Source organism: Dama dama, chromosome 9 (genome assembly GCF_033118175.1).
Source record: "Dama dama isolate Ldn47 chromosome 9, ASM3311817v1, whole genome shotgun sequence".
Lineage (NCBI taxonomy): Eukaryota > Metazoa > Chordata > Mammalia > Artiodactyla > Cervidae > Dama > Dama dama.
Window position 1 is genome coordinate 23124157 of NC_083689.1, and position 12867 is coordinate 23137023.

The window sequence follows — 12867 nt, forward strand, 5'->3', positions numbered from 1 at the left end:
ATCGAGGGTCCCCAAGCCCTAGCTCCGTGCAACCCATCCTCGTCATTTTCTCCCACATTGTGTTTGTTGAGGATTACTGGCACTAACCACGTGGCTGCGTGGGGACTTTGCCCCCACACAGAGTTGGGACTTTTTCACGTGACCGTTGGGGAGCCAGGGAAGATTCTTGAGTAAGTAAAAGGACAGGACCAGCGCTTTCTCCGCGGGGTCCTCGGCCTGTCCCTCTCCCTCTTGTCACTCCTTGGGGAACGCGGTGGAAGGCGCTCAAGCACAACCTCCCTCTGGAAGCACCGTCGTTGCCCCTGGCAACAGAATCCAGACGAACCACCGAGAAGCGCCCCGAGAGTGCAGAGTGGTCACTTTGGGCCAACAAGACGCAGAGATCTAGAGAGGCTCGCTGCGCCAATTGTCACGTGGACTGCCCTCGCGATGGCTGGACTTCCGGCGGGGCCGTATTTTCTTTCCGGTTGTTGGCTCCTGCCGGCCCCTCCCGTACTGGGCCCTGCGCCCCCCCCACCCCCCCCCGCGGCCCCCCGCCGCCGGGCCCGCCGCCACTATGAAGAAATTCTTCCAAGAGATCAAGGCCGACATCAAGTTCAAGAGCGCGGGACCGGGTCAGAAGCTCACGGAGTCGGTGGGGTGCGTGACAGACGTTGAGGCTTGAGACCCGGGGACGGGGATGGGCGGGGGCGGGGGGCGCGGCGCGGGAAATCTAGGGAAGGCGAGGGGCGTGGAGGGGCAGCTGAGAACGTGGGGGACACCTCCGGGGGCGGGGCGCGAGGGAGGGGGTGGGAGTTGGGGGGAGGGGAGGCCTCTGGGGGCGGGGCATAAGGGGCGAGGCTCGAGGGGGCGGGGCTGCAGGAACTGAGGGGTTAGTTAAGAGACCCTAGCGGGTTAGGGCGGGCGGTAAGGGAGAGGCCAGGGATGCGGAGAATGGCCCCTGAAAAGTCATCGCCTAAGATCTGAGGGCTTCTCGGTGATCAGAGGTTGGGGACTGATCCTGGAGAAACAAGAAGAGCTGGGGTCGCAAAAAGTCGTAAAACTTAAGCTCCGTGGCGATAGAGAACTGGGCCTTGGTTGTGGAGCAGGAGGGTGGACTGGAGGTGAGGATCCGGAGGGCTTAGGCTTTGTTGGCGGTGTGGTCAGGGACTTGGGACGTGCGGGTGAACTGCGGGGGGAGGGGCGTGAGTGGCGCTGTGAGGGGCTGAGGAAGGTCTGGGAGGAGAAGGGAGGCAGGTGGGTGGAGGTGAGGACCTGGGGGATTCGGACTAGAAGGAGATGGGGGTCCTCCTCGTGGGTGATCGCTGAGTGGCCTGAAGGCCCGGGAGGGAGACCTGGGAGGGGAGGGAAGGTGGCCTGCACTTCCAGGCCTCTGTAACTTGTCTGGGGAGAACTTGAAGAGAGGGGCTTGGGGCCACACTGGAGACTCCATGGGGAAGTATGAGGGGCCAGTGCTGAGCAGAGGATAGTGATGAGCTGGAGAGGCAACGTGGATGGGCTGAGAAGGCTCCACTGCGGGGAGGGATGAGCAGAAGGAGTCTGGAAGAGGCTGGGATTCCTACAGGGAGCTACAGAGAGGGCTGGGGGCCTGAGGGGGGTTAGGATGGGGAGTGACTAATGAAAGTTATCAGCCTGGGAAGGGGTCTGTGAGGCGTAATGGAAGGGATTGTGAAGAGGGGGAGGCTGGGAGGAGAGATTGGGTGGCCCGCAGTAAGGGTTGGTGAGGGAATCCCGAGGGAGTGGGGGTGGGTGAGGGAGAGAGTGGGTGCGTGGTGAGGACATCCGGGCATCTGTCATGAGGCTTGAGGGTTCCCTGGGGTTCTTGGGAAGGGATCACTCAGTCGGGTGAAGGAGGCCCATGAGGGCCAGATCTGTGAGTCAGGGAGGAAAGTGCAGGTCCCGGGAGCCTGGGGGTAGCGGGGAGAGGAGGACCCCTTTAAAGGGGCCCAGTGAGAGTCGTGGGCCAAACAAGGGAGTCCATTCATTTGTCCATCAAGTAGTGAGTGGAGGTGGTAGCTGGAGCAACTGGGACTGTGTGTGACTGGAAGGAGGTGAGGACTGATGGTTGTGTCAGACTGGAAGCCTGGAAGGAGAGGGGAGGGAAGTCACGTAGAAATTTGGGCTTCTGTGATGCGCCTGGACCCAGACTGGAGATGCAGGATGTGTGTCCAGCTAACTGCCACAGCATGAGAATCCCTGCCCTCTCAGGGCTCCCCTTCCTGTGAGGGGAGGTGGATGAGTAAGCCAATACATAAATGACAAAAGGTTGGCCGTGAAGGAAAAAAAACAGGGTTGAGATTGCCAGCGATGCTGGGGGACTGTTAGGTGGTCTGGGAATGTCTCTCTAAGAAGGGGAAGTTTGAGCTTAGATTTAGCTGTGTGGAAATCAACCCATACCTCACACGTGCATACACTGTTGAAGTGGCCCCTGTCCATCCCAGGAAGAATACTCCCCCAGAAAGCACAGAGTGCAAAGGTCCTGTGGTGGAAGAACAGATGTGAAGAACAGCACAGAGCAAAGATGGGAGCAAATGAGGGAAAGGGGCAGCTCATGCAGGGCCTGTGTTTGGTACAGGGTTTTGTTGTTCTTTGGGTGAGGGGGCTGTGTATGCAGAGGAGTGACTGGGTTTTAGAAGGACCCCTCTGGCTGCACAGGGTGAGTCATGAAGGGAGGAGGGGGGAGTGAAAAGTTTGGAAAATGGTGCTTTTATGGAATGGTGGGGCTCAGGCGGAGGTATCCATACGTGACTTGTCCATTCTTCAGCCTGAAACTTTCAGCTGTGGACAGGGTGGGCAAGAGGAGCAGGGATTAGAAAAGAGGGCTGCCCTGGGTGTCTAAGCAGAGAGGGGGAGCATCAGGGTGGGGTGAGGTGGGGGCAGAGGCAGCAAGGCTGTGAACGCAGAGCCTTGGCTCCCTCTTGAGATATAGCACAGATGATTCCAGCTCCCAAAGAGAGAGTCCTGAGGGAAGGAGAGCAAGGCAGAGTCAGACCTGGGTGGGAGGCAGGACTCTGCCGGAATGAGGAGGAGGCCAGGTCATCTCCTGGCTGGGTCAGGGCTGGAGGGTGCCCATCCTACGGGGCGATCACCCTGCCTCCCAGGGTGGAGGCAATATCAAACCAGATCTCTGTAGCCTGCCTCACACAGGGCCTGTGTGCAGCCTGGCACACTGTCTCAGCATCCGTGAGCCTCTGGGGCTTGTGAGAGGGCGGCTGGAGCCCTCGCAGGGAGGAACGTGGCCCTGAGGAATAGAAACGCTGAGCCTTAGCTCCTGGCATGCCGGCTACCTGGCACACAGTTGGTGCTTAGTAAACGAAGTCTGGATGGGTCTCACCCTTGTAGACAGTATAGGTGGAGACTCTCCCATGGGGAAGGGGGCGGACGGTGGGTGTGCTCTCCCCCCGCCTGACAGGTGACGACTCCGAGGCCCAGACCAGGGCAGGATTTGCCCAGAGGGGCCAAGCAGGGAACAGAACCACCATCTACCTCCAGGGGCTCCTCTGTTAGTGTAGAACCACCGTCTGGTCGCCCCCAGGGAAGAGGCATGGCTGTGTCTGCTGGGGCAGGAGGGGGAGGGGACTGAAGCTCTCCTGCCAACCCCATGTCACCTCGCCATCCCCCATGTCTCCTCAGGGAGAAGGCCCCCAAAGAGAAGCCCAGCCAGCCGCCAGCCCGGCAGCCCCGCCAGGGACCCACCAATGAGGCACAGATGGCAGCAGCGGCGGCCCTGGCCCGGCTGGAGCAGAAGCAGCCCCGGGCACGGGGCCCCACATCGCAGGACTCCATCCGGAACCAGGGTGAGCCTTGACTGTCCTCTATCCATGGCGGGGGGACCTGGGGCAGGTGGAGCAGGCCTCTCCCCACTGTCCTCTAGGCGGATCCTCTGCTTCTCATGGGTGCCGGAGCCTTCGGGCTCCCACACTTTGAGGTAGGAGGAGGTTTAAATCACAATTGTGAGGAAGATCCCCTGGAGAAGGAAATGGCACCTCACTCCAGTATTCTTGCCTGGAGAATTCCATGGACAGAGGAGCCTGGCGGGCTACTGTCCATGGGGTTGCACAGAGTCGTACATGACTGAGCAACTAACACTTTTACCACAAAGGGGAAGTGCTGGTGAAAAGGCTGAGGAGGGGTCTGCTTGTGATCTGGGGCAGGGCTGTCTGGGATGGTGGAGGGAGATAGAACCAGGACTTGGAGCAGGAGGAGGGCATGGTCTGGTGCAGCCTGAGCCTGGGGGTGTGGAGAGGTGGGGGGGCCAGGAGGACCTCGAGCTGGAAGGACTAGAGTGTGACCCATGTGAGGATTCAGGCCTGGATGGGGCAGGCAGGCTTACTCCACACACCGACTGTTCTCCGTCTCCCTGCCTCTCCCCACAGTGAGAAAGGAACTTCGAGCTGAAGCAACTGTCAGTGGGAACCCAGAGGCTCCGGGGAACAACACGGTAAAGACATTGTGGCAGCAGCAATGGGACCCCCAAACTGGGGCCTGGGGAGGGGGACCTGGAGGGCCCACTTGGGCTCTTTCCTGCTCTGATCTGATTGGTGCACAGTCCTGGGCTATAAGGGTCTGCTGCGGGGGAGGGGAGGGAGACAGCTGTCAGGGCAGATCGCGGTCACCTCTGGCCTCAGGGCATTGAGGCAGGTTAGGGAACCCCATGGTGGAGGGTGGTGTCATCTGGGACCTGCATGCCTGGCGTGTCATGAAACCAAACCCAGGTGCCGGGGGAGGGGTTGCACGTCTATTCAGTCATTCCCCCACCCCATCCCCTGTAACCTCACACGGGGAGGAGCTGTTACAGTTCCCACCTTTCAGAAGAGAAAACTGAGGTTCAGAGAGCCCAGTGTCCTCAGTTTGCACCTCAAAACCAGCAGGGGCAAGACTGGAATTCCCGGGCTGTCTGACTCCAAAGCCCTTTCCCTTAGCGCTGCCCTCTGCTGCCTTCCTTGGTGGTGGGGTACACAGAGACTGTGTAGTCTAGGAGGCCTTCCTGGAGGAGGCAGGCCTTAACGGAGAGCTTGGAGGAAAGGGTGTTCTGAGCACCACCACCCGTGAGGCCTGACTGAGTTTTAGAATGGAAGGAACCTTGAAGATGACTTAGGAATTGAGTTCCAGACTGAGGCCGGGACTCACCCAGGGCACCGTTGACCCCCTGACTCCCTTTCCAAAGCCCCTTCCTCACCCCTCAGTCAGGGCGAGCAGGAAGAGCAGGGGCCTTCAGTTGAGCACTTGCTCTGTGTCCAGAGCCGCTACCTGCTCTCTGTTCCTTTCCCTGTTGAATTCTGACATCTTATGGCCCTGAAGATGGGCTCCGAGGGGCTTGGCTACTGGGACATGGTGTTCCACAACTAATAGGCAGAGGTGACAGTGTTAGGCCTGGGGATGTCTGGCTCCCAGGGCCACGCTCTCAGGGCTGTGGCACTCAGGGTGGCCTTTGTCCACAGTCCAGGCTCAGACACCTTCCCCCATCTTCCCAGGTGCAGGAGCCCAAAGAGGAAGGCTCAGCCCACCTGGCGGTGCCCGGAGTGTACTTCACCTGCCCCCTCACAGGGGCCATCCTAAGAAAGGACCAGCGGGACGCCCGCATCAGAGAGGCCATTCTCATGGTGAGTGCCCGCCCCGCTGCTGGAGCCACCCCCAGAAGTCTGGAAGGCCTGGCAGCCCCTGCAGCGTCACCACCTGGGTGTGCTCCGGTTCTGTGCTAACCTCCCTCACCTGTGGGACAGAATTCACAGTCCGGGAGGATAGGTGGGGAAAGTCGCCACCACCCTCCTCAGGGCACCAGCTTTGAGCATGTTGTATCCCTTTTCAGAGATGCTCCAAATACAAACTTCCGAGGCATCTGTCTCTCCTACATGGGCTGCGTTTTTGTTTTACATAAAAATCAATCTGCTATTCACATCTGACATGGAACTGCAACATTTATCAGTACAGGAAGAACTTCCATATTATTATTTTTTTTTCCTTAAAATTCTGTATTTGGAAATAATTCCAAACCTAAAGAAAAACTATAAGAACAGAAAGAACACCTGAATCTCCTTCACCTAGGGTGGGAGTGACCTATTACTGTTCCAACAGATTATTACAAATGCAGTGCCTCCAGACGGCACGCCTCTGCTCTCACAGTTCTGGAAGTTATAAGTGGGCTACAGTCAAGATGGCCACAGGGCTGTGTGCCTTCTGGGAGCCCTGGGGATTCAGGCTGTGTGTCTGCTGTGGTTCCTTCTCCGCCTTCACGGCCAGCTGAGCCAGGCCAGGCCTTTCCCAGCTGTCCTCTGCTTCTTTCTCTCTCTTCCCCCTCTTCAGGGCCCTTACGATTCCATCGGGCTCACCTGGTAATCCCAGCTAATCTCCTTATCTTAAGGTTTGCTAATCAGCAGCCTTAACTCCATCTGTGAAACCCCTACCCCATAACCTACATGTTCCCAGGTTCCAGGGGTCAAGTTACAAATACCTGTGTCATTCTCCCCACCTTACCCAAATATGCCAGTTGTTAACATTTTTACCTCATTTGCTCTATCACCCCTCTCTGGGATTTTTTTTGCCACACCCCACGTGGGATCTTAGTTCCCCCACTACGGATCAAACCCACATACTTTGCATTGGAAGCACAGAGTCTTAACCACTTGACCATCATGGAAGTCCCTCTCTTTTTTTCTGAGCAGTTTGAAACTGCTTTCTCCATAGTGACTGCATGGTGACTCCTGTAAATTGTTCCTTGACTAACCAGCCCTGTGTTGATGAGCATGTAGGAAGTTTCCAATCTTTCACTAGAGAGGACAATATTTATGATGAAAACCTGGTCTCTACAGCAATTCGAGCTGTAGGTTCCATTCCAGAAGCTGAGTTGCTGGAACAAAGAACATCTGTGTCAGGCTTTGGATAGTTGTCACCAGGTGATCCTCCATAGAGTTTGTCCCGATTCACTCTCTCACCAGCATTGTGGGAGAAAGTTCCCATTTGCCCTGTCCCCTGACTGTCACTGTGGGTGACCACACGTTCATGTCTCTACCCAAATCGATAGGTAAAAATAACATTCAGCAGTTTTTAGTTTGCGTCTCCCTTTCTAGGGTTAGGTTGTCTATGTTTTCATATGAGAGTGCATCTTTTGATCATTTTTGTATTGGGTATTTTTTATTATTATTGATTTGTAGGCACTCTTTACATATTAGGGAAATGAGGTTTTTGTCTATGATCTGGGGATATTTTACTCCAGCTTATTTTTTTTCTCCAGCTTATTTTTATATTTTGCTTATGGTCACATGGCCATGCAGAAATTTTTTCTCTGTAATTCAATGCATCAATTTTAATTTATGGCTTCCAGGTTTTGTGGCTTGCTTAGAAAAGCCTTCCCCACTAAAGAATTAAAACAGTTCTTCCATGGTTTTTCTAATGCAACTCTGTTTTGCTTTTTAATGTTTAAAGGTTTGCTCCAACTAGAGTTTATCCCTGTGTAGAATATGATGCATGCAGCTAGGGTTATTTTCATTTAAAAAAAATTTTTATTCGAGTATAGTTAATTTACAGTGTCGTGTGTGTTTATTTTTTTTCCAGATAGTTGCCCAGTTTTCCCCAGTCCTTATTTGTTGAAATACCTGTCTTCTGGCCACTGTGAAGTCCACCCCCATCACAACATGAATACCTACATGGACGTTGTGTTCCTTTGTCCCATGCCCTGGTCCTAATTTAAATGAGGCTGCGGGCTGCCTGGATACTTCTGAGAACAGCACTGGGAGCTGCAGCTCTTTGTAGGGGGGTGGGTGTGCTTGTCCTGAGGCGGCTGGAGTGGGGGCCATCAGCCTGGCTCAGCCATGCCCTGAGAACCACCCCCCACCCCTGACAGCTGCTGCTTTGCAGACCCGCTTTGTTGGCCTGTCTGAACCTTTTTGTCTTATGCTGGTAACTTAACTGGCAGAGTGAACGGGGTCCAGATTTGAAGTCCCCAGGAGAGTTGACCCAGTTCACATCAGACGTCAAGTGACACATACGTGACTACTGAAGGCTCACCCCCACTGTAGTTCAGAGAGGCGGGCCGGGGCAGGCGGAGGCTCCACACCTGCCTTCCAGGAGCTCTGGCTGGGCTTCTGCGGGGGTGCACAGGTAGATCTGAGTGGCCAGGTGGTCTCTGCTCTGACCCATCACCTCTAGTGACCCCACTGTTCACCCCCACCACTGTTCAGGCAGAGCAGATGTGTTTGGGGCTGCCACAGGTACCAGCCCCACTGGCCATGTAACTGCTGACTTTCTGGGGCTGCAGAAAAACAAGACCCGATGGGGAGGCCACGTGCCTAGCTGTCCATAGTGCGAGCACACCTGCTGCCTGACCTTGCTTCTCGCCTCAGTGACCCATTCTCAGTCTCTCCCTACTGGGATGCTGTTTGCAGGGTCCCTGGGGGCACTCAGAGGCTGGGCCAGCTGAGGGATCAAACATGGCCCCTCCACTCCCCAGGGAAGCAGGTGGCGCCCCCAAGGCAGGGGGATGGGTCAGTGGCATCTTCACTGTTTTGCCTCCCTGGCTGTGCACGGGCAGCCGCAGGTCACAGACCTTTTTTGCATCCTGTTTCTGCCACCTCAGTCTGTTTCTAGAACATCCCTTGCAGGGCTGGGAGATTAAGAGAGGCAGTGCATCTGCAGTGGCTGGCGGGTTCTGGACATGCTGCCAGTGCATGCTGAGAGCCGGCCACTCAGACGGTGTGGCCCCCAGGCCCCCAGGACGGTGCTTCCTGACCCTCTGGTTTCTTCACTCCCCCAGCACTTCTCCACTGACCCGGTGGCTGCCTCCATCATGAAGATCCACACATTCAACAAGGACCGGGACCGGGTGAAGCTGGGCGTGGACACCATCGCCAAGTGAGTGGGCAGCCCTCTCCCACCAGACACCAACTCCTGCTGAGGAGGCCTGCAGGGAGCATGGCCCTCTCCCTGGGCCCTCGAGGAAGGGGTCTGGCCTCTCTGGGGCCATTTATCAGTCTTTAAAATGAAGAGGTTTACTGCATCAGTTCAGTTCAGTTGCTCAGTCATGTCCGACTCTGCGACCCCATGGACTGCAGCATGCCAGGCTTCCCTGTCCATCAGCAACTCCCAGAGCTTACTCAAACTCATGTCCATTGAGTCAGTGATGCCATCCAACCATCTCATCCTCTGTTGTCCCCTTCTCCTCCTGCCTTCAATCTTTCCCAGCATCAGGGTCTTTTCTAGTGAGTCAGCTCTTTGCATCAGGTGGCCAGAGTATTGGAGTTTAGCTTCAGCATCAGTCCTTCCAGTGAATATTCAGGACTGATTTCCTTTAGGATGGACTGGTTGGATCTCCTTGCAATCCAAGGGACTCTCAAAAGTCTTCTCCGACACCACAGTTCAAAACCATCAATTCTTCAGTGCTTAGCTTTCTTTATAATCCAACTCTCACATCCATACATGACTACTGGACAAACAGAGCTTTGACTAGACGGACCTTACATCAGGGGTTCCCAATTGGGAACCTATTGGGATCATCAGAAGAGAGTGAAGAGGCAGGGTCGCCCCGTTCCTGTTACTGAGCAGGTCTGGGTGGGGGTGCCTAGCAGTTTGTGCTGCTCAGGAGCCCCCCATGCTGGGGGACCTCCAGGGACCCATCAGCTCCAGAGACCGTTACTCTGGCCCTGCCCCGCTCCACCCACCGTGGCAGGTCATTGGTGCCCTCAGAAGGCAGAACCGAGGGGGAGGCCTGGGTCTTGGGTGCCAGGGGTCGGGCTCTGTGGGCTGTCCAGGTGTGACAGCACCTTGCTTGGGGTCACCCTTAGTGAGGTGGCGTGGCTCTGAGCTGTTGGCGCCTGTCCATCCCAGGTACCTGGACAACATCCACCTGCACCCAGAGGAGGAGAAGTACCGCAAGATCAAGGTGCAGAACAAGGTGTTCCAGGTGAGCGCTGCTGGCAGAGGGACTTGGCCTGGTGTGACCGGGCCCATGAGGCCCCCAGGACCCAGGCTGTCACAGGGAGCAGCTGGCTTGCAGACAGCCTGGGATGGGGGCTAGAGCTGGCTGCAGAAGGGCCCCTGCTTGGCGGGGGGTGAGTGGTTGGGGGGTGGGGAGCAGTCCAGGCGGGCTGAGGTGGTGGGTGGGAGGGCGGGCTCTGTGAGCACCATAAACCCTCTGCCTGCCTACCACCCAGTGTAGTGTGAGTTCTCTTTGAGTTAGTTGAGAGAACGTCAGCACTGGGGAGGGTTTCCACACAAGGGCAGGCTTCTGGCGTCTGTGGAGAAATTGCAAGCCCACCACCCTGGCCGTGGTGCCTGCCCCTGCGGCCGGCAGGGCCCCACTTTCTTCTGGTGGCGCCCATGGGAGTCCAGCATCACACAGCTGGCCTGCCCCACCTTTGGCACTCCTTCCTTGCATTGTCCTTTGGCGCTTCAGCCTCCTTCACCCTGGTGTTGACCTTTTCGGGTCCTGGGCCCTCTGTGAGCTCAGCCCCTCAGATGGCTTCAGGGGTTCAGCCTGTCCAGGGATAGCAGCTGTAGAGAGCAGGGACTCTGGGCCCGGAGGCCAGGGTGGGTGGGGACTCTTGTGGGGCACAGGGAGGCCCCGAGGGCCCCGCGTGACCTCTGCCTCGGCTCTCAGGAGCGCATTCACTGCCTGGAAGGGACCCACGAGTTCTTTGAGGCCATCGGCTTCCAGAAGGTGCTGCTTCCAATCCCCGACCAGGGTAAGAGCCCAGAGTTAGGGCGGGAGGGTCCGGTGCGGGGTCTCCCTGACTCGGCAGTGACGTTTCCGCGTGTTCCAGAGGGCCCCGAGGAGTTCTACGTGCTGGGGGAGGCCGCCCTGGCCCAGCCTCAGAGTCTGGAGCGGCACAAGGAGCAGTTGCTGAGCGCCGAGCCCGTGCGCGCCACTCTGGCCCGCCAGCGCCGCGTCTTCCGGCCCTCGCCCCTGGCCTCGCAGTTCGACCTGCCCACGGACTTCTTCAACTTGACGGCTGAGGAGATCAAGCGGGAGCAGCGACTGCGGGCGGAGGCCGTGGAGCGGCTGAGCGTGCTGCGGACCAAGGCCATGCGTGAGCGGGAGGAGCAGCGGGAGATGCGCAAGTACACGTACACGCTGCTGCGCGTGCGCCTCCCCGACGGCTGCCTGCTGCAGGGTGCGTTCTGGGCGCCTGCGCGGTCCCTCTGAGCTGCGTTTATCCCCGGGGAGGTGTGCGTGCGCGTCCCCAACAGCTGCCTGCTGCAGGGTGCAGGGAGCGTGCTGCGCGCCCGTGCGGCCTCTCTGGGCTGCACTCGTCCCCGGGGAGGAGGCTGAGGGGCTGGTGGCCGGCTGGTGCAGAGGTGCCCCTGCAAGCTCCAGCGCCACTCGACTGTCTCGCCCCCAGGGACCTTCTACGCCCGGGAGCGGGTGGCTGCGCTGTACGGGTTTGTCCGAGAGGCCTTGCAGAACGACTGGCTGCCCTTTGAGCTGCTGGCCTCGGGCGGGCAGAAGCTGTCAGAAGATGAGAACCTGGCCTTCAACGAGTGTGGGCTGGTGAGTGACAGCTCCCCGCACCTTAGCCCGGCTCTCTGGGTTCTTGTTAAATCGACACAAGGCCCCAAGAGGGGATGGAATGGTACTGGGGAGGGTGTCTCTGGATGTAAGACCCACCTTCCCACTTACTTGTGGCGTGGCCTTGAGTAACTTTCATCTGTAAAATGGAAATGTGCCAAGTCTGTTAAGAGTCCTCTGCAAAGCAGAGACCAGAAGGCTTTCAAAATGCAGGGAATTCCTTGAGAGGACAAAGGAGGGGGCTGGATCATGGTCAGACCCTGATTCAGGGAGACTGGGAAGGAGGCCTGGATAGGAAGTGCCAACTGCTGCCTCAGGCTGGGTGGGCTTCAGCCAGGCCAGGGGGTGTCCTCATCTGATGAGCCCTTGATGGCACAGCGGTGCTGTCCCCAGTGGGGAGCAACCCTGGGCGAGTGTGGTCTGGGCTCCATCAGGGAGATTTGAATGTGAAGCTGGAACTCTGCGCCTCTCACCCTGCTGCAGGTACCATCTGCCCTCCTGACCTTCTCGTGGGATGCGGCGGTGCTTGAGGACATCAGGGCTGCAGGCACCCATCCAGACACGTCTATCCTGAAACCCGAGCTCCTGTCGGCCATTGAGAAGCTCTAGTGAAATAAAGCAGGGTTGGCTCAGCCCCACCGTGGGTCTGTCTCGTGCTCTCCTCCATGTTCTCCCATTCCGGTCCCCCTACCACCTCCAGAACCGCTCACCCTGCCCATGGGGCACTGCGGGCATGAGGCGGGGTGCTGGCTGGCCGAGCACACAGCCATGACCACCGCCAGGAGAGGATATCACTAATAATCTGTTTAGCAGAAGCCCTGGGTGCCTCCCAGGCGGAGCAGCCTGCAGCCCCGGCCAGAACCCTGTGTTCAGTGGCCCCAGGGTGACCAGCCAAGGGAGGCCTGGGCCTGTCAGGACAAGTTCTGTAAAGTTATAAACCTGAATAAACAGGATGTTGACTAGTTTCCTGGTGTTTCAAGCCATGGGAGGCAGCTGTGGAACCACCAATGAGCAAGGCTGGCTGTGGCTCCTGGTGAAGCAGGGTCAGGTGGACACCTGCTCTGGGGTGGTACCTGGGGTCCCAGGAGCCCCTCGTGTTCAACGCAAGCTCTTCACTTCCCATGCTTTCCTATGTTATCTCCACTGCCTACGAGCCAGCCCTGCTGAGGGCTTCTGGGGCCAGAGCCCGTGAATGTGTGACATTATGTGCCAGAGGGGCTTGGGGTGTGGATAAGGACAAAGTAGGGGACTGTCCTGGGTTATGCAGTGAGCCCAGCATTCCCGTAGGAGCTCTAACATGTGGAAGGAAGTAGAGATGGGAGATGTGACGCTGAAGGTCTTGAAGATGGAGGAGGGGCTTCTAACAG

At 57.6% G+C, this 12867-nt stretch overlaps 1 protein-coding gene across 2 annotated transcripts; it reads left to right on the top strand.

Annotated features, from left to right (window-relative positions):
- The first annotated feature begins 519 nt into the window (after positions 1-519).
- On the top strand, positions 520-12465 carry UBXN6 (UBX domain protein 6). Of its 2 annotated transcripts, none has more exons than XM_061150648.1 (10): positions 520-639; positions 3634-3797; positions 4377-4441; positions 5475-5603; positions 8750-8847; positions 9820-9895; positions 10592-10676; positions 10755-11105; positions 11334-11482; positions 11984-12465. In XM_061150648.1, the coding sequence occupies exons 1-10, from the start codon at positions 557-559 to the stop codon at positions 12107-12109; spliced, it is 1326 nt and encodes a 441-aa protein (XP_061006631.1). In that variant the 5' UTR covers positions 520-556; the 3' UTR covers positions 12110-12465. The 2 variants fall into 2 exon arrangements, with proteins under 2 accessions (XP_061006631.1, XP_061006632.1); XM_061150649.1 differs by lacking the exon at positions 520-639 and adding an exon at positions 907-1103.
- The last annotated feature ends 402 nt before the right edge of the window (positions 12466-12867 follow it).